The sequence below is a fragment of the Triturus cristatus genome, chromosome 4_2, assembly GCF_964204655.1.
Source record: "Triturus cristatus chromosome 4_2, aTriCri1.1, whole genome shotgun sequence".
NCBI classification, from domain to species: Eukaryota; Metazoa; Chordata; class Amphibia; order Caudata; family Salamandridae; genus Triturus; species Triturus cristatus.
Window position 1 is genome coordinate 510,864,653 of NC_140586.1, and position 23,356 is coordinate 510,888,008.

Genomic DNA, 23,356 nt, shown 5'->3' on the forward strand with positions numbered 1-23,356 from the left:
CCGAAAACTAGCCGTGCCTCCGTTAGTGGTGAAGTATTCTGTCAACCGTTCAGCGAGATTGCGTTGGAATCCTTCATCTTCCAGCAGTGTAGGGCTAAGGGGCCAGCTGGGAATCAGAGTCAGCTCCCGAAGTGGAGTAAACCTCATAATCAATGGGCTGTGGTCTGATAGCGATCAACCCAGATACTCAGTAGTAGAAAGTAAGGAGGACAGGGATGAAGAGCACCAAAACATGTCTAGTCGGGTATGCAGGTCGTATAAATGTAATAGGAGTAGTCCTGCGTCCCGGGAATGTGTAGCCTCCAAACATCCCTTAAGTCCCATCCCTGGGCCCATGCTCTCAACCTTCTAGCTGTTGTTTCAACCGGAGTCCCATGAAGCGGGGGTGTTGATCTATCCCTGTGCTCTTCAGCTATGCAATTAAAGCCCCCACCCTATTATCAGATCTGTGTGTGGGAAGTTGGCCAGGACCCCTGAGAGGTCGGTCAGGAAGGAAATCTGATCTCTATGTGGGCTATAAACATTCACCAATGTCACCTCTCTGCCTCTCAAAGTACCTGTAATTATCACGTATCTCCCTTCCTGATCGATCCTTTGTCTAAGGAGCCTAAAGGGAACCCCCGGTTTAATCCAAATCAGGACCCCCCTGGAGAAAGCGGAATACGTAGTAGCATACAACAGTCCCCGCCAGCACCTATCCAAATGGGCCATCTCCCCCTCCGCCAAATGCGTTTCCTGCAGCATAACCACATCTGATATCGTTTCAGCGGTGATCTCATCCCTCTAACATTCCAGGTTACTAGTTAGAACTGCTCGGGCTTACCGCCTGGTATCACCATTCTTCAATATCGCGCCCCCCCCCCCCCCCCGCTCCACACTTGAAACCGTTTCTGTGCCCCTGGCGGAAGCAAACAACCCCCTTATCTAAAACTCCCCATCCCAAGAGCGGTTTGGCAACGGCCAACCACCCAAACCTACCAACATAACCCATGGTGATGCTTCTCACCACGCAACAAAGGCAAAGTATGCAAAGGTCTAAAGGAATCTACCCTAAGACCTGCTGTGGGTGCGTGGCAAGATCAGTGACGTCTACCAAGATAGCCCGCTAAACGCCGACTTTCCTCATTGTTAACCCTGAACCCGGGCTGGGTTTCTGAACAGTTGTCCGGCGCCTCTTTTGTCGTAAACGTTTCCCTGCACGCATCTGTCCCACTGTTTGGCGTCTTGAGGTCGAGTGAGGGGATCCACCCGCCCGATACACCTCCAACCAGTCCCAAGCTGTTTGTGGGTCCTCACAGAAGTGAGTCTTTCCTTCCATCATAATTTTTAGACGAGCAGGGAACATTAAGGAGTACTGAATGCCTTCTTCTCTTAGGGCCTTCTTCACTTCAAAGAACGAGGCTCTCCGTCTTTGTACCTCCAAGGTATAATCGGGGAAAAGCGTCACTTTACTGTTGCCTACCACAAAGGGGCCCACTTCTCGTGCTCTCCTCAGCAAAAGGTCTCTGTCTCTGAAGTGCAGCAAATTAGCCACCACCGTCCGTGGGGCCTACCAGGAGCAGGCGGACGTGCCGGCACTCGGTGCGCTCATTCAAGGGTATAAAATGTGGAGAGGCCCTGCGGTGCCACCACTTTCCGGAGCCAGTCCTCTAAGTAAGCCACCATATATGTGCCTTCACCTTCCGGCAGTCCCACCACTCTGATATTACTTCTTCGATTCCTCCCTTCCGCATCCTTTGCTCTCTTTTCCAGTAGCAGAACTCTTTGGGATAGGTCCCCCACCTGCCCTTGCAGCCCTTGCTGTATCGGTACCACAGTCTCCAGTGACCCCTCCACCTGCTTCACCCGATCCGAGAGCTTCGCATGTTCAGCCCTCAGGAGGCCCAGCCCCACTGAGACCGTTGCAATGTCTTGGTGTAAGGTTTCCTTAGTGTCTTTAATGGCCGCAAGTAGGGTATCAAATTGCCGTTGTGCAGGAGTATCTGGTTGATCAGCCTCCTTGTCTTTTGAGTCTTGCGTCCCTCCACTTACATCCCGTTCAAGAGGGGGACCCGTCGGCCGTGCCCTGGGCTTCCCCATGTCTGCTGTGATTCGTGCTCTTACTGTCCGAGGGTGGCTGACTCGCTGTGGGGCAATCTCCTCCCCCGGGCAAGTGGGTATCCAACACCTCAAGCGTCCTTTGAGGATGAAGAAGAACTGCCAAGTGGCGAGAGATGGGCAATCCTATAGTACTAGTCAATAACACAGCAGAGCGTACCTGTTTCCAGAACACCGAGTTCTTCTCTGAAACCGGCCAAAGTCACATTTCCGCCTCAAGGAGTTTACCAAATGTGGGATTCGCAGTGTGACATCTTAAGTACTCCCACGTCGCCGCCCAGCCGCCGATATTTCATTCTGGCATACAAACTCCGTGCAAGTTGTCCGACCTCTCAGCCCTGTCAAACTGGCGCTGCTCCGCTCCCCTGAGACTCTCGCCTCTTATGGCACCGGCTCTCCGGGGGACCACCAGGTCTCTGCACCCAGTGCGCTCCTCCAGGTGTTGGTATTTACTGCTTCTGATCTTATCAATGCGGGCGATCTCTCTTCTCCTCGCCGTCCTCCAAAATTAGGCCTCACCGTTAGTGGCGCAGACGGGGCCGACACCATCCACCGCGTCTCCTTTAGGGACCCCGCAGTGTGTCACCTTAAGCACTCCCACACCGCCTTCCAGTCACCAATATTTCTTTTCAGCCTATGAGCTCCGTGTGCGTCTTCAGATCACTCAAATTGGCCCCCCTCCGCCACCTCTCCAAGCGCCGGCACCCCGGGGAACCGCCAGGTCTCTGCACCCCGGTCGCTCTTCCAGGCAGACCCCGGGCGCTGGTATGTATTGACTGCGCAGGCTTCTCTGGCCGTACTGATGCGGCCTACCTCCCTTCCCTTCGCCGTCCTCCAAGGCAAGGCCGCATCGCTAGTGGCGTAGGCGGGGTCGGCACCATTCACCGCACGTCCGTCTGGGACCCAGCGCTGCAGGGACAGTGCCGCTCATCGGGAGGGGGAGGAATCGCCTCGTCGGCACGCCCGTCCCACTCGGCGTCCGTTCTCCGCCACCTTTCCTAGACGCTTCAACAAGCGCTCAGGGCTCCGATCTCCCAGTCCCGATGTCTTTCAGTTTTGGAGCCGCCGCGGACCTGCCATCTTGGATAGCTCGACCGGCGGCCCGAGAAGACGACCCCCTCCAGCGGCTCCTCTGCAGTCCTCACCACCAAGACTGGTGCGCTCGGCTCCCCCAAGCCTCAGGGGCCTCTCCCAGCTTCTACCCCACACGGGGCCGAGGGTAAACAGGTAGAACACAAGATAGTTTAGTCGGCTGGCGCGGAGCTGTAGGCTCACGCGTCCGCCATCATAGACTGCTTGGCCGGAACATTACAATATGTTATGCTTTTAAATATAATTGAGCCTGTGGTGTTAGCCACGTAAATTACATTCTTTCGCTGGACTAGGTGTGTTTATACAATGCAATACAGTTTCACCCGTGCGCACGTTTCTATGGTATAGAACATTACATGGGGTCATGGAACATTACAGCACCGACAACACCAGTACCATCCCCACCACCAGTACCACCACTACCAACAACAATAACTACCACCACCACTAACAATAACCCCACCAATACCACCACCAGTACAACAACCACTACTACCACCACCAGTAACAACATCTCAACCACTACCACCCCCACCAGTACCACTACCACCAACAGTAACCCCACCACCAATAACACAACCACCAATACCACCAACACTAACACAACTAGTACCACCACCACTACAAACAATACCACCAGTAACACCACCACTAACATCACCCGTACCACCACCACCACCAGTTCTAATACCACTACCACTACCACTACAACCACCACAAATACCATAACCACCACTACAATTATTACTATTACTACTCTATGGTGATAGTAATAATAATAGTGGTACTTATGGTACTGGTTGAAAATTACTATTATAAATTAGAATACCTTTTAATTTTTCAAAAGGCATTGCCACTTACAATACCAATAGCTCTATAACTCGCAGTTGCGAGACCTATTGCATTGTAAATGCTTGTTTTAAACATCAATGAACTGGGATGAATTTGCTTCCCAAATTTGATTGTAGCTCACCACCCCATAGCAGGAGTCCAAAAATCAAAGCCAGGCAACCTCTACAGGTCGAACTTTACTTCTTGTGAATAGGTGTTACATGAACGTATGGTTTGCCTGCTCTACTCATCAAGACTGCAAAAAAATAGCCCTTTTTCGCAAGGTCAAAGCAAAGGCAAACACTTTACCTCCTGGACTGGCATGGATGCGCGCCTTCAGTGACAGATATATGGACCCGTACCTATGAATATTTAAGCCCGCCCTTGGTAGGTTGGACAACTATGGAAGTATTTGGTGGGTCTGTGTATACACTGTGTGTAATCATTTGTACCAGGCACAAAATGCTTTCAACTTGGAGTTAAATGTCTTCGTGGTTGCTGTAGGTTGTGCCTGTGATAGAATATTCTTACATTCTGATGACAGATTCAAGTGACCAAACTCTAGTGGTCAGGCACCATGTTGTTCAGTTCAGTGAGGTCATGTTTGAATAGCTCTCTGTTGTGTGTGGAGAAGAGTTTGGAGTGCACTATCGGTGATATCATGGGGAGTGCAGACAGTTTCAGGAGTTCACTGTTACAGTACTGGCGTGGCCACACTGGGGAAAATGAGGATCAGGTTACAATGATCTACTTTCGCTTTCCTCAGTCTGCTGGCAATCAAGGATGTAGTGTCTTGTGAGTTAGAGAAGACTAGACCCTTTTGGTTCCTGACAGAGACTGTAGAACAGTGACATAAGTGCATGGGTGATGGAATTCATGATGTAGAATGTTTAGTTAATAGTTACATGCTGAGGAATAAAGACGTGTGCTACCAAGCTCGATTGTGGTATGATCATTTACATGTGTCCTGGCTGGGAAAGACGCTACAGCTGGCGATGAGGTAAGGGATTACATAAGCCCCGTGACACGAAGAACGCTCTCCGGGAGAGTTTTGCCGTAGTCCAGCAAATTGCGCGTGCATGCCACATGTGCCTCAGCCGAAGTGAAAACCGACAGTTGGCGTATGTGGAATCAAAAGTGCCAATCCAGCCAGTGCAAAGCCTGTTAAAGTTAAGGCCATACAGAAAGTTTGTTCATCATTGTCCAGAAACCGTCTCCATTGCCCCTTTTTCTTCTTTATCGAAAAAAAACCTAGAATGCAATCAATGGTTTCTCTGGGATCTTGGTACCGTCTCTGTCGATCCTATTAATTAAGGTGTTGTTCTTTCTTGGGTGGGCAGGTAGGTGGTTTCTGTGCAAATTTCAATGTACTTCCTGAGTGCACAATCTTCCACATCCATCAGTCCGATGTTATGGACTCCCATGTGGGAACCAAAAAGAGAAATACCCCCCCCCCCCCCCACACACACACACACACCCACCGGCTGAGATTAAGATGGTTGGGGGGGCAGCTGCGGAGAGTCAAGCTGTCTTCTGGTTGACGTTGGAGCATGATTGAGAAGTGCTTCTCTTCTGTCTGGTCGATCTGGCATATCCTTGTCTTTGGTTCCAGTTGGGTGTTTATCCCCGGTTATATTCGATTTACCATGAGGGGTAATCTCCGGCTTCCTTTCAGATTGTATGGCCCTAACCTTCTCTGTAGGCCTGAAATCTGTGTGAGCCACAAAAAGTGGCAGAGACCTGCAACGTTTGTACTGCTATACTCTTAAGGATTTTGCTGTATCCGTGTCTGTCATAATGTTTTGTAGGGCATCATCCACATGTTTTAAAAACAGGGTGAGTTTGTCAAATAGCATTTCAAGGATCTTTGTTAGGACCACTGGACATCAGCAATCCATACCTTCTCTCTACAGCTGCACCTGTCAGCTCACGGAAACCTGCATTGGACACATCCATTGCATCATCAGTGATGGCTGCAGATGTTATTGCTCCCTCTGACAATTGCCTTCACAGTTTTAATTTTGTCTTCAGGGATGAGGTTGAGTAGTGGTGAAGTATCATGCCACATGTGGTGATAATACCTGCCTGTTATTGCTACTACATTAGCGCTTTGATAGATATTGCCATCATCACACTAACCCTGCGGTTTAAATTATCGGTCGGCTATCTCTGGCCAGAAGCACTGACAGTGGCATGATCAGGTTCTTTTATCTGCATTGGGCTGCTGACATTATGGCAGAGTCTGGTTTCATATGACCCATAAGGCAGGCAGAGGCTAAATTTGGGACCCTGTACATTTCCTTCAGTCATGTTACCACTGCTGGACCAATAGCTGGCATTTTAATCAGTTTTAGGCCTTCTGACCAGACAAAGTCTAATATGGGTCTGGATGTTGTACTCTTGTGTGGCTGCTCTTTAGAGTCCTAAAGAAAGCCATTGGTAAATTGAAGGTTTTATTGGCTCTCTTCATCAGATCATGAAACTGGACTGTGTCGTATGGGGACGAATATGGTTGGATGGGTGATTTGTCACTCTTCTTGGGTAGGATGTAATGATTAAATTCCTAATCATCTGTCATCTCACTGCGGGTATTTGTCTTCTTCCTCTTTCAAATCTGAATACACAGAATCTGATGAACCTTCAGCCCACATGACCAAAGGAGTTGGTAGGGCAAGCAGTTGGTTGACAACTCTGAGAAGTGTCTCCATTGGAGAGGTGGGGGTAGTTGAGGAATTGTAGTTGGCAGAAATATAGTAGGTAAAGCAGGTGTTGAGGGTGTAGAGGGTGTAGAGGATGTAGGTTGCCTTGCAGGGTGCTGAGGAAGTAATCTTTGAAAGGTGGCCATTTGTTACGAAGCTGACAGAAATGCAACAGGCACCTGCTAGAATTCTGTCTCTGCCGTAATTCAGAGGACCAAATGATTAATCAAGAAACTTATAAAGAGTGACTACTCAAGCCACTGTGGGTTGGGGAGGGGTTGATGGGAAAAGACTGCTGATCTGTCTCAGGCACTTTGGTTCAGTTTGGTCTTGAGGTCCTTCCTGAACTGGGGAGGTGATTACCTTAGGGGGAGAGGTAGGGTGTTCCAGGTCTTTGCTGCGAGGTAGGAGAAGGATCGTCCCCTGGCCGTGGTCTTGCGTATACGTGGGATGGCAGACAGATGGGCGAAGCAGAGGTCTCTGGTGGGTGCCTGGAATGCGAGGCAGTGGTTGAGGTATGCAGGTCCTGTGTGATGTAACTTAGGGCTTGTGTGAGGAGCTTGAAGGTGATTCTTTTGTTGACTGGGTGCCAGTGGAGGTCTCTCAGGTGGCTGGTGATGTGGCTGCGGTGGGGAGATATTGAGGATGAGTCTGGCAGAGGCATTCTGGAGGTTTGCAGTTTTTTGAGGACTTTCTGAGTGATGCCGGCATCCAGTGCGTTGCCATAGTAGAATCTGCTACTGATGAGTGTGTGGATGACTGTCCTTCTGGACTCTGTGGGAGATCCACTTGAAGATCTTTCGGAGCAGGTGTAGCTTGTGGAAGCAGGGTGGTGGAACGGAGTTGATTTGGTGGTTCATGGTGAGCTAGGAGTCCAAAATGATGCTGAGATTTCGTGCATGTTCTGAGGGTGTTAGGGTGGGGGTCCAGGAAATGCGGGCCACCAGGAGTCATCCCAGGCTGAGGGGCTGAAGCCCAGGATGAGGACTTTAAATCTTCTCTGAGTTTACCTTGAGGCAGTTGTCCTTCATCCAGATGGCGAAAGCCTTCATCCTGTTGTGGAAGTTGCTCTTGGCAACTGTGGGTTCGTTGGTGAGGGAAAGTATCACCTGGATGTCGTTGGCGTAGGAGACTATGTTGAGTCTGTGGTTCTTGACAATGGCTGTGAGCGGGGCCATGTAGATGGTGAAGAGCGTGGGGCTCAGGGAGGAGCCCTGAGGCACTCCACAGCTGATTTCTGTGGGTTCCGAATGGAACGGTGGTAGCCTGACTAGGTTTGGCCGGTGAGGAAGGATTGGATCCATTCCAGGGCTTTTTCGCGGATGCCAGCGTTGTAGATTCTGTGCATAGGGTGCGGTGGGAGACTGTGTCGAAGGCGGTCAAGAGGTCCGGGAGGATGAGTGCTGCAGTTTCACCTCGGTCGATGAGGGTGCGGATATCGGCTGTGGCGGCGAGGAGGGCAGTCTCTGTGCTGTGATAGCTTGAGAAGCCGGATTTGGAGAGGTCCAGGATGTGGTTCACTCTAATGAACTCGGAAAGTTGAGCTTTGATGGCCTTCTCGATGACCTTGGCTGGAAAGGGGAGCAGAGAGTTGAGTATGAAGTTCTTGAGGTCCGTCGGGTCAGCAGAGGGTTTCTTCAGCAAGGGGTTGATCCCTGCTTGTTTCCAGTCTTCCGGGAATGTGGTGGAGTTGATGGAGCAGTTGGTGGTGTAAGAGAGCTCGGGCAATGGAGGTGTCGGCTCTGAAGATGTGATGCGGGCATGGGTCTGAGGGTGATCCTGAGTGGATGCTCTTCATGATCTTGAGTGTGTCATCAGTGGTGAGCGGAGGCCAGCTCCGGTGTCGTTGGGTGCAGTGGTTGCGATTGGGGTGAGAGGGTCTTGGGTATCGAGGCTGTTGAAGCGATTGTAGATCTCCTTAATCTTGTGGTGGAAGAAGGCACTGAAGTTGTTGCAGAGGTCTTCGGAGGGTGGGATGTCTGCTGTCCCTGTGCTGGGTGTGGCAGTTTATTTGACCATGGTTTTCATTGTTGTTTTAATGAAGTGGTGATGTGCAGTGACAGTGGTTTTGAGGGCTGAGCGGTCTTCGGGGGTCTTGCTGCTCCTTCATCTCTTTTCAAGCTGTCTACAGGTGCAACTGGACCCATGAAGGTCGGGAGTGAACCAGCTGTCTTTTTTGGAGTGTGGCTTGCCTGGCGCTTTCTTGATGGAAGCCAGTGTGTCGGCATAGTTGGAGATCCATTGGTGGAGGTTGCGAGATGAGGTTTTCGGAGGTTGAGTTTTGCTGAGGGAGCTGTTCTTTGGTGACCTTGTTTCAGCTTCTGCGAGGGTAGAGGTGGGCTTGGTGGTATACGGTGGGTTCGGTGAAGAAGTGGGTGCAGCAGTGGTCGATCCAAGGCAGCTCATAGGTGTGGCTGAAGAAGATGTTATCGCTGGTGGAGAAGACTGAGTCGAGCACATGTTCTGTTGAGTGGGTTGGACAGGTGACCTGTAGTCAGAGTCCCACAGAGGCAAGGTTTTCCAGCAGGGACTATGTGTTCTTGTCATTGGGGTTGTCCAGGTGAAAGTTGAGGTCGCCGAGTAGGATGTAGTCTGAGAAGGCAAGAGCGTGGGGTGCGATGAAGTCGATGACTGAGTCGCTGAAGCATGGATTTGGTCCAGGAGGTCTGTAGATGAGGTTGCGGAGGAGGGTGGTGTTCGGGTTGGTCTGAACCTGGAAGTGGAGGTGCTCCATGTTGGTTGTGTGATCCTCAGAGTGGGTGGTGGTCAAGGAGGGTTGTCAGCTAAGAAGGTCTGTGACTGATATTCCTACTCCTGGTAAGTTTTCTCTTCATCAAGGGCTTCTTCAAACTTAGAAACATAACACACATCAGTTATGTAGGACTGTAGGCAGTCTTTGAGGCGCATTGGTCACTAATATCTGCCTATAGTTCAGAGTCCAGAATCTGGGTGGGCAAGCTTGCAGTTATGTTGAGTGAAAAGGTAGCTGTAAGAAAGCTCATTGTGAACAGTGTTGTTGTGGATGGCAGCATCTTTATCATTGGAAGCAGAGACATCCTTGGAGTGGTAGTTGACAGTGTCGTCATCTACGATGGTGTCATCATTGACGGGGTCGTTGTTAATGATCTCTTCAGTCTTCAGTGAGGCTTGTCCCCTAGGTTACAATGGGAATGCTGTTTAAGACAGTGGTCTTTTCTTCATGACTGATGAGGATGACTTAAAAATCACTGGTGCGTAATGGTAGTTGAGCCAGGACTTCATAGGAATTTGATTTATGGGCTGTTTTTGCGCAGGTTTTTTTTTTCTTCCTGGGGTATTTTCAGAGGAAAGTTCAGAGTTTTCATGTTAGGAGGTGTCTGCAGGTAGTTTAGGTAACCAGCCCAGCTCTGTAAACCTTATCGGTTTCCTGTTTATAGCTGTCTTTGTGAAAGTGCTTGGTGGAGCACATTTCACAGAATCATGTTTAGACTAGAGGGCATCCCCCTTCAAAGGACGGTATTTCTTTCTTCTCCTCTAAGAAATAAGATGGAAACCTCCTCTCCCAATGCTTCAGAGTCTTAAAAAAAAAAGTCTTACAAATGTCACAGCATGAGGCCTTGTGAGCTGGATAAAAGCAGCTAATAGATTGTTCATGTGGATCATCAGTATAGATCTTTTTCTGCCCACACGTAGAGCAGGATTTGAAAAGAGATGTTTTCTCTCTGTCAGTCATGCTGATGGTTGCTTACAGAGGAGAGGTCTCCCTGTCCCAGAAAGTGGAGGTTCTATTAAGGGGATTTACCCTAAAACACCTTACAGTTCTCTGAAAGATGAAGGTAGGGCTGGGTCAGACCAAGGGTAGGCCTGAAAAGTAACTGGCTAATGTCAATGAGAGGTCAGTGCAGAGATCTCCTTGAGGACACATGACGTGGTAGAAATCAGAGCTATGGTGGCCTCTAGGGAACGTAGGAGAGCTAGCACCTCCACATCATTGGCTGAAGTTCGGATTGTTTCAAATAAGGTGGACACTCTATGAAATGAACACAGTTGTTGAGGCCTGTGCCAATTTTAACACCCGTTTAGTGCTATTTACGATTTCATGGGATAGCTAGCCTGACAACAGAGAATGATAAAAGGCTGTGAAAATATGCAGGATCCAATGCTGGCAAAAAAATGGGTCTTTCGCTTTAGTCAAAATTTAGAAAAAAGAGAAATTTTATCCTCCCATCTTCTGCCTTGAGAGTATCAGACTTGATGCTGCATTCCCTCATTATAATGTGCGACTGGTATTGAAACATGGGCCTGCGCTTCTGACCGCTCTCGTTCTGCTCATGTCACACTTTGACTATTTACAATGTGCATGTTTTGACATATGCTGCTTCGCATTCAGCCGATCTCATTTTGTTTTCTGACAATGGAAGCGAAAAAAGCTTTGCTGACTTCTATGCATGTTCTTTTTTCAGGATGGCAAATGCACATTGAAAAAAGTGCCTTTCCGAGGAGCTCCCTGCAGTGATGCTGCAGGACGTCAGGTCCCATACAAGGCTATCATGAAGCAAGTCAACAGCTCACTTTCTGGCAGACTTTGGGATGAAGAGCAGAAGGCTCCCTATTACAATTACAAGGTGAGTGAATGCTCCCCGTGTTTGTCAGCATGAGTTTTTTTTCTTTTGTATTTTCTATTTTAAGGCCAACATGCCTTTATTGGGAGCATTAACTGACTGCATACTTTCCTGCCAGCGTTACCATGGATAAGTCTGTATACCAGGCTAGCAGTAACCTGGAGTTGCAAAGGTCAACCTTATCTCGAGCTCCACAAATTCCACCCACACTGCCCAATGGGCCACCTCAAACAGCGGCTGCCTGCCAGCTTACAGGCAGGGAGCCCCATTCGGCAACTTCGCAAGGGCCAACGGACATGTTACAACAAGCCACAAAGCCATGGGGGGTGCTGGTGGTGACCCACAAGTAAATCAGCTATATAGTAACTCAAGGGAGTGCGCCAATATTAAATCCCTCCACACTCCTCGAGTTCTACATCTCCCTTCTGCAGCTTCTTCATTAGTCTTGGTGTTGGCAAACGTACCACCATTACGGGACAATCAGATGGAATCTCAGCTAATGGACAAATGCTTGGATTGGCTTTCTCAGCATATAATGGACACAGGAATGAGAAATTATCTGCTACATCGTGAGATTATCATGGCCTGGAGAGTGGGCTGGGTTGGTGAATCCACTAAATCTATAGATGATGACTGTGTGGTGGTGAATTTCAACAACGCATATGTAGGCAGCGCTTTCTAAGTAATTGGCTGAGAATACCACCCAGTTCCACCAAGATTATACCCTTATCCCTTGAATACTTTTATACACAGGGATCAACACAGGAAAGGGAGCAGAGGCAAAGACACGGTCATCACTTAAGTTACGAGGGGAATCGCAGTAGCACCGTGGGGGTGGGGCTTCGCAACAGATCTGCAGTTCTCTCAGATCTGGAGACCTGTGATTGACTAGCCTCAGTCATTCGCTCCCTCTCTGAGAGTACCAACGCCTCCGCCCCTACAAGTGAGGGTAGTCCACTGAGTCTCCAGACCCCGGCCCCGGCAAGTATTAGTAAGACTAGATTAGCTTCTTGGAATGTAGCTGGGATCACTCAAAACTTAGGAAATGAACAGTGGTATATACTTTGGCATCCCCTTGAGATCATCTGCTTTCTAGAAATCTGGACAGTGGAACCCGTTTTTGTGTCGGGTTACCGATCCGCTTATTCAGCCGCAGTTGACTCTACGTCGAGGCTAAGGTGTGCAGCCTCACAGATCAACAGGGCAACACCCTTCTCCATTTCATGCATAATGACTATGGTGATAGCCTTTACAAACTCCTATATATAAGAGACTTGGGAATATCAAACCATATAGAAGGAGGTACCATAGAGAAAACATTTAGGAGGGCTAGCTACGAGTCTACCATTGACTTCATTTTAGTTTCCTCAACAATTAGTGGAAAAGTTGCCCACATTCAGACCACCTTCGTTTGTCACAGTGATCTTGCAATTTTATTCAGTTATCTAAACATCCCCTACAAGCAGATTAAACCACAACAGAAAGTTGGAAACATCGCTTTAACAAGGAACAATGGGTATCAACTTAAGTGGGTACAGATGGTTCAACAGAATCTGGCACAAGCAGTTCTAGTACAAGTAAGGGATAATATCTCTCTGTCTATCGGCTGAGTCTGCTCCGGCTCAAATAGTATCGCAGTACAGGGACTTGCTGGGGAAATTAAAAGGAGCTCTCACATGCCCCAAGCGTGCCAAAGGCATAACATCCAGAGGCTGGTTCAACTCAACTTGCTCGCAAGCCAGAAGAGCACTTGCTAACGCCCTAAAATTCCAGCCGAGAGACCCTCCCGAGATAAATAGGTTACGCAGAGACAACAGGTTTGCCAAAAGGGAAAAAGTGAAGGAAATTAGGGAAAAAGCCTGGGACGATCTCCAGCACGCTGCAAATTCGGGTAGCAGCAGCGACTTCTGGAAAGTAATTAATGCACCCTATTTTAAAGACCCTAAAGAGCCATCCCTGGATGTTCACGTAAGTGAGGACGACTGGATAGGTTATTTTAAAGGTATAGTTGGTCGTGAAACCCCCATCGCCCCCCCACCATCTGTTACTATCCACCATCGGCAAGGTACCTTGAAATTTTCACTGGATGAAGTCACAAAAAGGCTAGAGGCTTGTGTCCCAGGGAAGGCAATGGGGCCAGATGGGGTGCCGATTGACCACTTTCATGATAAATATGAGCTGTGGACCCCCGTACTAACCAATGTATTCAATAGCTTAATGATCGAGGGACCCCTACCATCCTGGAAGCACAGCATAATAGTCCCGATCTATAAGAAGGGGGACAGAAGTAGTTCAAAGAACTACAGACCCATCTCCCTTCTGGATACCACAGCCAAACTCATGCTAGCTAGACTGGAGGTCTGGGCCCAGGAACATAACATCTTGATGCAGGCCCAATATGGTGTCCAGAGGAGGAAGAAGACTGTCGATCAATGCCTCAACCTCTCACTATGCATCTATAAATACACCAAAGGTAAAGGCGGGAATATCTACATGGCCTTTATAAACCGGACAGCGGCCTTTGATGGTGTATCCCATCATAGGATGTGGTCCATGATGGAAGAGATGGGGATTGATCCAACAATACTACTTTTCGTCCGCAAGCTATATGCCAGTGCCACCGCTTGTGTTAGATATGGCACAGAAGGGGAATGTACACGCCCATTTAAGATCGAGAGAGGAGTCAGACAGGGCTGCGTGCTCGCCCCTTTTTTTTCCATCTATACAAATGGGGTTGGGGCTACCCTGACTGATTCCCTTTAGGGACGTGCCCATTTTTTTACAGCACCCCCCTTCCAGTATTGGCATACACTGATGCTGTGCTAATCGCCAGGGCTGGTGTAGCCCTGCAAGGCTTTATAACAATGGTATGCCTCGTTCATGGCCTCACTAAACCTAAGGGTGAATGAGTCAAAATCTTTTATCATTATAGTGGGAGCACCCGGAGGTTCGAAACCCCCTTGTTTTCACCTGGGCCCGAAGGAAATCGTGGTAGTTGAATCCTTTTCATACCTGGGTGTATTAGTTGACAACAATCATTCTTGGGAGAACCTGGTTACCACCAGAGCCCTGGGTATGGAAAGAAGTCTCCAAGCTATTAAAGGCTGTGCTAAAAAGCTGGACACAAGTCCATTGGACCCCATTAAAAAGATTTACACTGGAAAAACAAAACCGGCAGGGACGTATGGGGCGGGAGTCTGGGGGATGGCCTAGATTGAGAAATTACAAATATTAGAAGATAGTTTCTTTAAAAACAGGGTGTCACTCCTCCAGTCCTACATAGCAAACCTGGGTTGCCTTATATGACAGATTCAATTAGATTGGCCCCAATCTGGCTTTGGGTCTCAATCTGGCGTAGAACTACTGTTAATTTAACGCAGCACATAATTGAAGACTGCCTGAAACTGGAACACCATAACAAGCTCAGCTATGTAGAGGGGCAGCTTAGTGCGATCGGATTGGGCGAACTATTCGGGGAACCTGCATCCTGCAAAATGTGTCTAATCAGAAAATCATAGAGGCATTTACCCAGAGGGCAAATTTTACCCGTAGAGAAAGATCTGGAAGTTTTATTTGATAGATACTGTTTGATTGTAGTCTGTATAAAATGTGTTTGAAATGAATTTGTGCTTTTATGACCACTCAAGTGTTTGAATAAAGATTTGAAAGAAAGAAAGACTGCATACTTTCTGTATGTTCATTTCATGCATTCATTGGCCTCATTTCCTTTTTAGTTTTTTGCATTTCTGTTGCTGCCCAGCCTCATTGCCTGTTCTGTTAAGACCCCAGGTCATGTGTCTAGGTCTCTACACCTCCCTCCCCTTTCCCAGTAATTGATAGCCACCTCCATACTCAACTGTTTCTTCCAGAGCGTCACGCCTGGGCATCCTTGTGGAGGAGTAAGAGGCAGAAAGCATTTTCCCTTTTTGGCACTATCAGGCACAGAACATGATTTCCAGCCTTTTCCTGTACACCCCAAACCTATCTATCCCTGCACTCCTTCTCTCCACCAGGCTATCTAAAACATGAATTAAGTTCCTTCAATAGCTGCAACCTGCCTCCAGAGTTACTACCAGGAGCACAAGATTCCCACCATGTTATTGCCATCTGGTCACTTCGGAATGACTCCAGAGAGCAGTTACCCTTGCTGCCTTGCATGCTATAGGGCCCCCTCAATCTCTCCTGAGTCCACCCTGGAAGACATTTACAGTGGCTGCCTGTAGCCAGAGCAAGCTATGGTCAGCTCCTCAATTGGTTTTGTTGGACCTATTTATCCTGGTGCATTTAACCATTGTGCACAATAGCTTTGTCCTTTGTCACACCTGGGTGGTCCAACTGGGCATTTGACCTGCAGGTCTGTACCAGTGCATGACATGGGCTGCTCCTCTGTCGCTGCAAGTTGGGCTGTATGGGTATTTTTCCAGGCTGCCCGCAATCAGTATCGGCTGTATGGGTATCTTTCCAGGCTGCCCACAACCAGTATTTGCCATAGAGCAGCCCTCTTTTGCCCCAGGACACTGTACTGGGAATTTATCCGGGCATGCCTGCAACCAGTACGTACCATGGGTGACTTCTCAGATGCTCTTGTGTGAACTCTGTTTTGTCTCATTCTGGCTGCCTTTGCGCAGCTTATGACATGCAGCTTCTCTGCTACTTTTGGGTGGGCCCTAGCGATCAAAGTCTGAAAGACTGCCTGCTCTTGAATGCACCCAATGTGGTATTTATGTAGGGTGTCTGTAACCAGTGCGTGCCCATGGATTGCTCTCCTCTAACTCCTGGGTGGGCCCTACCGGCCTGACTGTAGCCAATCTACTCCAGTGTGTTGCGCTTATGTCACCAAAGATGTGATCACACAGCATATTGTATGGCTATGCGGACTTCTTGGTTACTCCTCACTTGTAGAGGGCCTCCCATACTACTAGATGACAGCATATAGTGAATGTCTGGGGGTCACTCCCCAGTTGCTCCAGGGTAATTATGTAGAGCATCTGCATCACTGCCTTTATTTGGGCCATGGCGTAGATTGCTCCTCTGTCGCTTTTAGGTGGATTCTATTGAGACTCCTCTATCAGGCACTAAAATAAACATAGGTAAAGTCTCCTATTCCTTTTCTTGCCGCTGCACATTAAGGTTCAGTGACCGAGAACCATACAAGTGCAGCCTATTGTCTGTTACGCACAATACCCAAACTCTTCCCACACAGGTCACACAGCAAATCAGCACTCTTCCAACCAAGCAATTGCCACGATGTAACTTGCTGTTCATCCAGTACAACAAAATTTGATATGAAAGAACTTGTGTATTGCTAAAGCTCACTTTCATCCCGAGGATATCTTGATAGTGAATAAGTTCATGTTTTTCTTAACTCAGTGATACCTTTTATCAACTTTAAATGGAAGAAAGCGTAGTGAAACCGATGGGTTGAAACCTGTGACCATGGGTCCGACACAGTTTCCTGTACTGGATGCCTTAGTACACTGAGCCATCACTGCGATAGCGCTAAGTGTTGGTCAAGAATTAGAGAAACATCTTCATAAATCTCCATTTGTTAGTTAGATCTATCTAACATGCTTTGAAAAGTGACCAGGGAAAAGAAGCAGTTTAAAGTAGGAGATGGAGTTAGCATTGCCACTTGGCCAGTATTTTAAAGTTGATGTTTAAAAAATGGTGAATGAGCAACAGCCAGTATTTTTGCTTTTGTTTTTTAATATACATTTATAGAGCAAATTCAAGAAGAAATCACTTCTAAAGTCTTTTTGAGCCATATAAACTATTTCCAAATTAGGATTAAATCGAAGTGAACAACCGCTCTGACTGGATCTCTGAGCACTATGGTGGGAGGCAGCAAAACCGCTCATTGCCCTATTTTGACGTAAAAAGGAGGCCCCTCCCATAGCACTAATCCTTTATTGGTTCTAGAGTAGCGTGCTACTCGCCGAAAAAGCGATTTGACGCCTCGCCTGGGGTAGTAAGCGCTAAATTAATGCAATTACATTACACTACAGTGGAGTACCTGTGTTACTCAACACCTCAACCCCATCCGGACATCTACACATACACAAGGACCTCTCTTTCTTCCCTGCCTGTATAGAAGTTGGGAAATGGTTTGCATATGCACGATGCCAAAGACATTATGCAATCCTCAAAGACGTGCTGTTGCAACTATCCTGTGCGTTTGTGCCATTCGCTGCAATGCCATGTACGCACTGGCGTTGCCCATTCCAATTCTCTGTACCCCTATCTATCTTTTGGAAATTTAATGAACAGATTTGAGCAAAACAGTCAAAGTGAACCCCACTTGTGCAAGCTGTATGTCTTAAAGTCTATGTTCTTTGAATTTTACACCAAATATAAAGACTGTTAAATGTTAACACGAGATGGCTACAGACTTATAAATCCTGGTTGTGCTTCTACTTTCAAATTGATATATATCCACATCTGCAACTTCTTGTAGGATTGAGCTTAATGTTTGGAAGATTACATCATAATAAGGTTATTTTTTTAAATTCAGTCCAGTAGCAAGATATTTACAGCCAAAAAAGTAGTTTAATGTTTACATCTTAATTAAATATTTGACCATGCAGGTAAGTACACGTTAATAATCAGACAAGAACCCCTGTACTGTCTATTTGTTGTTGTGTAAACAAAAAAGTAATTTACACTATAGCTTTAAGTAAAGGGTAGTGCTATAGAAATGAATGTGGACAGCTTTTAAAAATAAAAAAAATCTTACATATGAAGTAATGCCTTAAACTAAGCACTACGTAAAGCTGCTAACATATAATTTTGTACTTATAGATATTCTTGTCATTTTTGTTCAGGACACCAAAGGGACTTTTCATCAAGTATGGTACGACGACCCTCAAAGTATTTCCTTGAAGGCGGGATATGTAGCAGAGCGCGGTCTCCGGGGCATTGGGATGTGGAATGGCAATATACTGGACTACACCCGTGACCCGGTAGCAGAACGGCAAACGGAAGACATGTGGAATGCCCTCCAACCCCAGCGAGCCGATGACAGAGCTCGATTGTCTTAACAGTAAATACGGATCAATCCACTGCCGTCATGTGACTTCAAGAAAAAGTATAGGATGAAAACAAATTTACAGTATTAATTTGCAGTATTAACATTTCATTTCCGGAGACACGAAAACCGAGTCGTAGATGTGAATGCCACAAATATTGTACGAATCCAGATCTGTTTATATCCTACGTAACATTGGAAGGAAAATTAACCACACGCTTTCATCTGTCCCTAAATTTGTTCTTTTTATATGAATATCAAGAAAGATAATCGCCCCATGACTACTAGGATGCCCGCAATTCCACACTGATAAAAAAGAGCACACAAATTTAAAATGGTTCTTTACTATTTTGGAATGTTCTTTCTAAGTGTTTCTAAATGAGTAAGAATTGAGGAATTTGCTATTTTTGGCTTTACTCGGCATGATTAGAGAAGAGATTGCTTGAGTATTTTGAAAACTCTGTATCTAACATCCCTCGCAAAAATTATTTTTACCATTGTCCCTATTGAGACCATTTCAATTTTCTCACGGCCTGTAAGCAAGATTGGGAGTCCCCTCTGTAAACACTAAAAAATACACCTGTTACGGATCGATTTGACTGTAGATGTTGCAGTCCTGTTTATTAGTGTGCTGCTGTTATTTAAAAATCTGAGGATGGCTGCAACAGTCCAACTACAGACTTTCAAGGAGTCCATTTCTACTTTGAGGGCTCAACCATCATGGCTGCACCCAAAAAAGGGTAACACTACTAGTTGATTTTGGACACCCTCCATAGGGAAGTGGCTGTACTTTTTGGTGTTGCAGGCCCTTTTCACGGCTTTGACAATCATGGCAGTCATGGTGTCAGATCTTGCGGGAAAATGGTTTTCTTTACTGCTGGGGAATAAAAAGTCTAGAGTGTGTCATAGATTGTTTTGTTCCAAACCATCATGAATCCACAGCATTGTGCCTTGGGGCCTGGTCTCCCACCCCCTTTTTTGTTTTGTTTTAGAATTATGGTGATGAGACTAGTCCAGTTCTCCAGATTGAAACTTGCTGTGCATATTGTCCACCTTGTTAGAGATTCACTTGGATGAGTAACAGCTACTTTTGTTTCACCAAATAAATGATTTTAGCATCATCTCATAATCTGATAAAAAAGGCTAAGCATTTGATCATCAATTCAAAAGTATTGGCTCCCTGATTTCTCCGATAACATCAGTCACTTGGGAGTCAGCTTTGAGGTGTGTGTCTACAAAGAAGCAAGTCAGATACTACTGAAGCAACCTCAGATTGCTACATTCAGTTGTTAAGCCCAAATCATTAATTTCTTTCAGAAACCCAGAGGGCCAGTTTACTGAAACCCATAGGTGTTCTCTCATAATGTCATTGCTGTTGATGGCTTGCGATCACATTCATCCATGGCTCTGTACCATCAGATGCATGTCCTTTACTATGATAAGCAGAGATTGTGAACAAATTAATAAAGTGAACGTGAATGTCTATTTACAGGGTTGCTGTTTTTTGTCAAATCTTTGTTTAATGTGTACTTCCTTTGATGACTCAGTCTTGGGACTTGGCCCGAATCCCATGCATGTACACTGCACTGCTGAGTGAGAGAATTTCTTGCCTCATTGCAGTATCCTGGACACCAGGCACAGCATATGATTTTCATTTTCCTCACTAGTTTGTATGCGCATATTACTAGATTTCTTTAGTCTATTTCCGAAGAATACAAAGAATTATGGTGTGGAGGAAAAATTGTCTACAGGTAGTGATAAAAAATTAATTCATTGACAGTGGAAAAAAGAAATAAAGAAAAATTAAAATGCGTTGTGTGCCATTACAAAAACTATAGGCTTTGTGTGCTTCCAATGGAATGTAACTTTGCTGGTCATGCTTTTCTAGCCCACATGGACGTATGAATCCTAGGAGCAGGCAGATCACATGCAGTACTCTGTAAGGCTCCTCTGCAATGCTCTGCAGTTTGCTGGCAACTGCTTTTCTAGTGTGACAAATCCTAAAGTTAACCTTGTGAGTGCTTATTAGTTTAGGTAATCTACAATTATGTCTCGGAGAGAAACATAGTATAATCAAGAAGGAGGGACGGAGAAGCAATGGTCCATTCTGCTTCCATACGAAGATACAAATAATCAAAAGATGGGGGAGAATGGACCACTTGTCCTGCGTACCAGGGTCATGTTCTTTGTTATTCCGTAAAAAACCCTAATTCATGTACACAAGATAGGGGCGGTATATCTTGGTTCTCCGCCTTTGCTTAAAGTGACAGCCTCATCATAGGGTTAATTCTGAAAATTTGCTGACCTCCACGTGGAGGAAGACCAACTGGTGTTACAGTAGGGTCCAGAAAATGAGAGTGAAAGGAGGGTTGGTGCCCTTGTGAAGTGAGTTTAAAATTCCCTACGCCACGTTATCGGAAGGTACTTTAATGAAGTTAGGTGGTGTGGAAAGGTTAAAACAAAGGTGCGTGCGTAGATAAAGTTAACAATCTACCGCACTGATGGTGGTCGACCTGTATCAGCCTCGTGGTTCATCTAGAGCAGAGGTCTTCAAACTTTTTTGCTCTGAACCCCGCTAAGCAAAATGTTTTCAGGTTGGGACCCCCTCCAAAACTTAATGGCAAGGATTGGGGGAGCAGGAGGGAGATGGTTGCATGCAAGTGGCAGGTCTTATGAGTTGATTTCAGGAGTACTTTTTGTATAGCTTATAAACTGCACTAAATATGAGACTAATAAAACAACAAATGCGTCAAACAAAAACATGCATTACCCCAAATATACATATACCCATAATTGGGGTGGTGTGAGCATCTCACACTCTTGGACCCCAAAGCAACTACACCTGCTGCGCTAATGATAAGTGTAGTCCTAGCAGGCTACTCCTCTGCATCTTTTACCTCTCCTTGGGGCCTTGTCTCCCACCCCCTTTTTTGTTTTGTTTTAGAATTATGGTGATGAGACTAGTCCAGTTCTCCAGATTGAAACTTGCTGTGCATATTGTCCACCTTGTTAGAGATTCACTTGGATGAGTAACAGCTACTTTTGTTTCACCAAATAAATGATTTTAGCATCATCTCATAATCTGATAAAAAAGGCTAAGCATTTGATCATCAATTCAAAAGTATTGGCTCCCTGATTTCTCCGATAACATCAGTCACTTGGGAGTCAGCTTTGAGGTGTGTGTCTACAAAGAAGCAAGTCAGATACTACTGAAGCAACCTCAGATTGCTACATTCAGTTGTTAAGCCCAAATCATTAATTTCTTTCAGAAACCCAGAGGGCCAGTTTACTGAAACCCATAGGTGTTCTCTCATAATGTCATTGCTGTTGATGGCTTGCGATCACATTCATCCATGGCTCTGTACCATCAGATGCATGTCCTTTACTATGATAAGCAGAGATTGTGAACAAATTAATAAAGTGAACGTGAATGTCTATTTACAGGGTTGCTGTTTTTTGTCAAATCTTTGTTTAATGTGTACTTCCTTTGATGACTCAGTCTTGGGACTTGGCCCGAATCCCATGCATGTACACTGCACTGCTGAGTGAGAGAATTTCTTGCCTCATTGCAGTATCCTGGACACCAGGCACAGCATATGATTTTCATTTTCCTCACTAGTTTGTATGCGCATATTACTAGATTTCTTTAGTCTATTTCCGAAGAATACAAAGAATTATGGTGTGGAGGAAAAATTGTCTACAGGTAGTGATAAAAAATTAATTCATTGACAGTGGAAAAAAGAAATAAAGAAAAATTAATCATAGGGTTAATTCTGAGAATTTGCTGACCTCCACGTGGAGGAAGACCAACTGGTGTTACAGTAGGGTCCAGAAAATGAGAGTGAAAGGAGGGTTGGTGCCCTTGTGAAGTGAGTTTAAAATTCCCTACGCCACGTTATCGGAAGGTACTTTAATGAAGTTAGGTGGTGTGGAAAGGTTAAAACAAAGGTGCGTGCGTAGATAAAGTTAACAATCTACCGCACTGATGGTGGTCGACCTGTATCAGCCTCGTGGTTCATCTAGAGCAGAGGTCTTCAAACCTTTTTGCTCTGAACCCCGCTAAGCAAAATGTTTTCAGGTCGGGCCCCCCTCCAAAACTTAATGGCAAGGATTGGGGGAGCAGGAGGGAGATGGTTGCATGCAAGTGGCAGGTCTTATGAGTTGATTTCAGGAGTACTTTTTGTATAGCTTATAAACTGCACTAAATATGAGACTAATAAAACAACAAATGCGTCAAACAAAAACATGCATTACCCCAAATATACATATACCCATAATTGGGGTGGTGTGAGCATCTCACACTCTTGGACCCCAAAGCAACTACACCTGCTGCGCTAATGATAAGTGTAGTCCTAGCAGGCTACTCCTCTGCATCTTTTACCTCTTCCACACCATGGCAGACCATCACCTCGGTCCAAATGCTAGAAAGGAATATAAGCTGCCATGCCCCTTTTTTCAAGGTAGACAGTCATAATTGTGATGCAGTGGGCCCCTCAAACCCCTGGGCCCAGTCCTGCTGCATCTGCTTCCTAAATGAAACAGCAGTGGCCACTTACACTCTTGGCAGCAGCGCCAGCTTCACTAATGAATGTACCTTTTAAAAAAAAAAAAAACACTTAAAAAAAACAAAAAACACTTGTATTGTCCCCTTCTTTGGGGTATCTCTCTGAAAAAGCTGTCTCTGGCCATTTGTAAACATGAAAATGAGTCCCCATTTAGTGCTCCCTAATCTGGACCTTCTGTTTGACTATCTATGAATCTCGCTCCTTTCCTCTGTCTCCTAGACCATTGCTGTGAGGCCCAAGGTGTCAAGAGGATTAGGGCTCTGCGTCTGAATGTAATCCTGCTGGCCTTCTACCTGCCACCCCATGGACTCCGTTTTCACACATAAACTGCCCCTGAATGGTTGATGCTGACCTTGAGGTGCCTCTGCCTGAAAGCGAAGGGTGTGGAGGTAGTGCAGAAAATTAAAAAAGAAACCAGCCGTTAATTGATTGAGTCGCTTAAAGCAA

At 46.3% G+C, this 23,356-nt stretch overlaps 1 protein-coding gene across 2 annotated transcripts in view; it reads left to right on the forward strand.

Moving 5' to 3' along the window:
• LOC146834640 (di-N-acetylchitobiase-like) overlaps positions 1 to 19,829 on the forward strand; it is a 77,092-nt gene extending 57,263 nt beyond the window's left edge. Inside the window, exons 6-7 of one of the 2 annotated variants that reach the window (XR_014960648.1) lie at positions 11,162 to 11,646; positions 11,697 to 14,996. Coding sequence is in view for 1 of the 2 variants with exons in the window: in XM_085602110.1 (XP_085458236.1) it covers positions 11,162 to 11,323; positions 18,142 to 18,357 (378 nt within the window). In the remaining variant the exon portion in view is untranslated. Of the gene's footprint in view, positions 1 to 11,161; positions 11,647 to 11,696; positions 14,997 to 18,141 lie in introns of those variants that run through there. The other variant, XM_085602110.1, reaches the window with a different exon arrangement.
• The last annotated feature ends 3,527 nt before the right edge of the window (positions 19,830 to 23,356 follow it).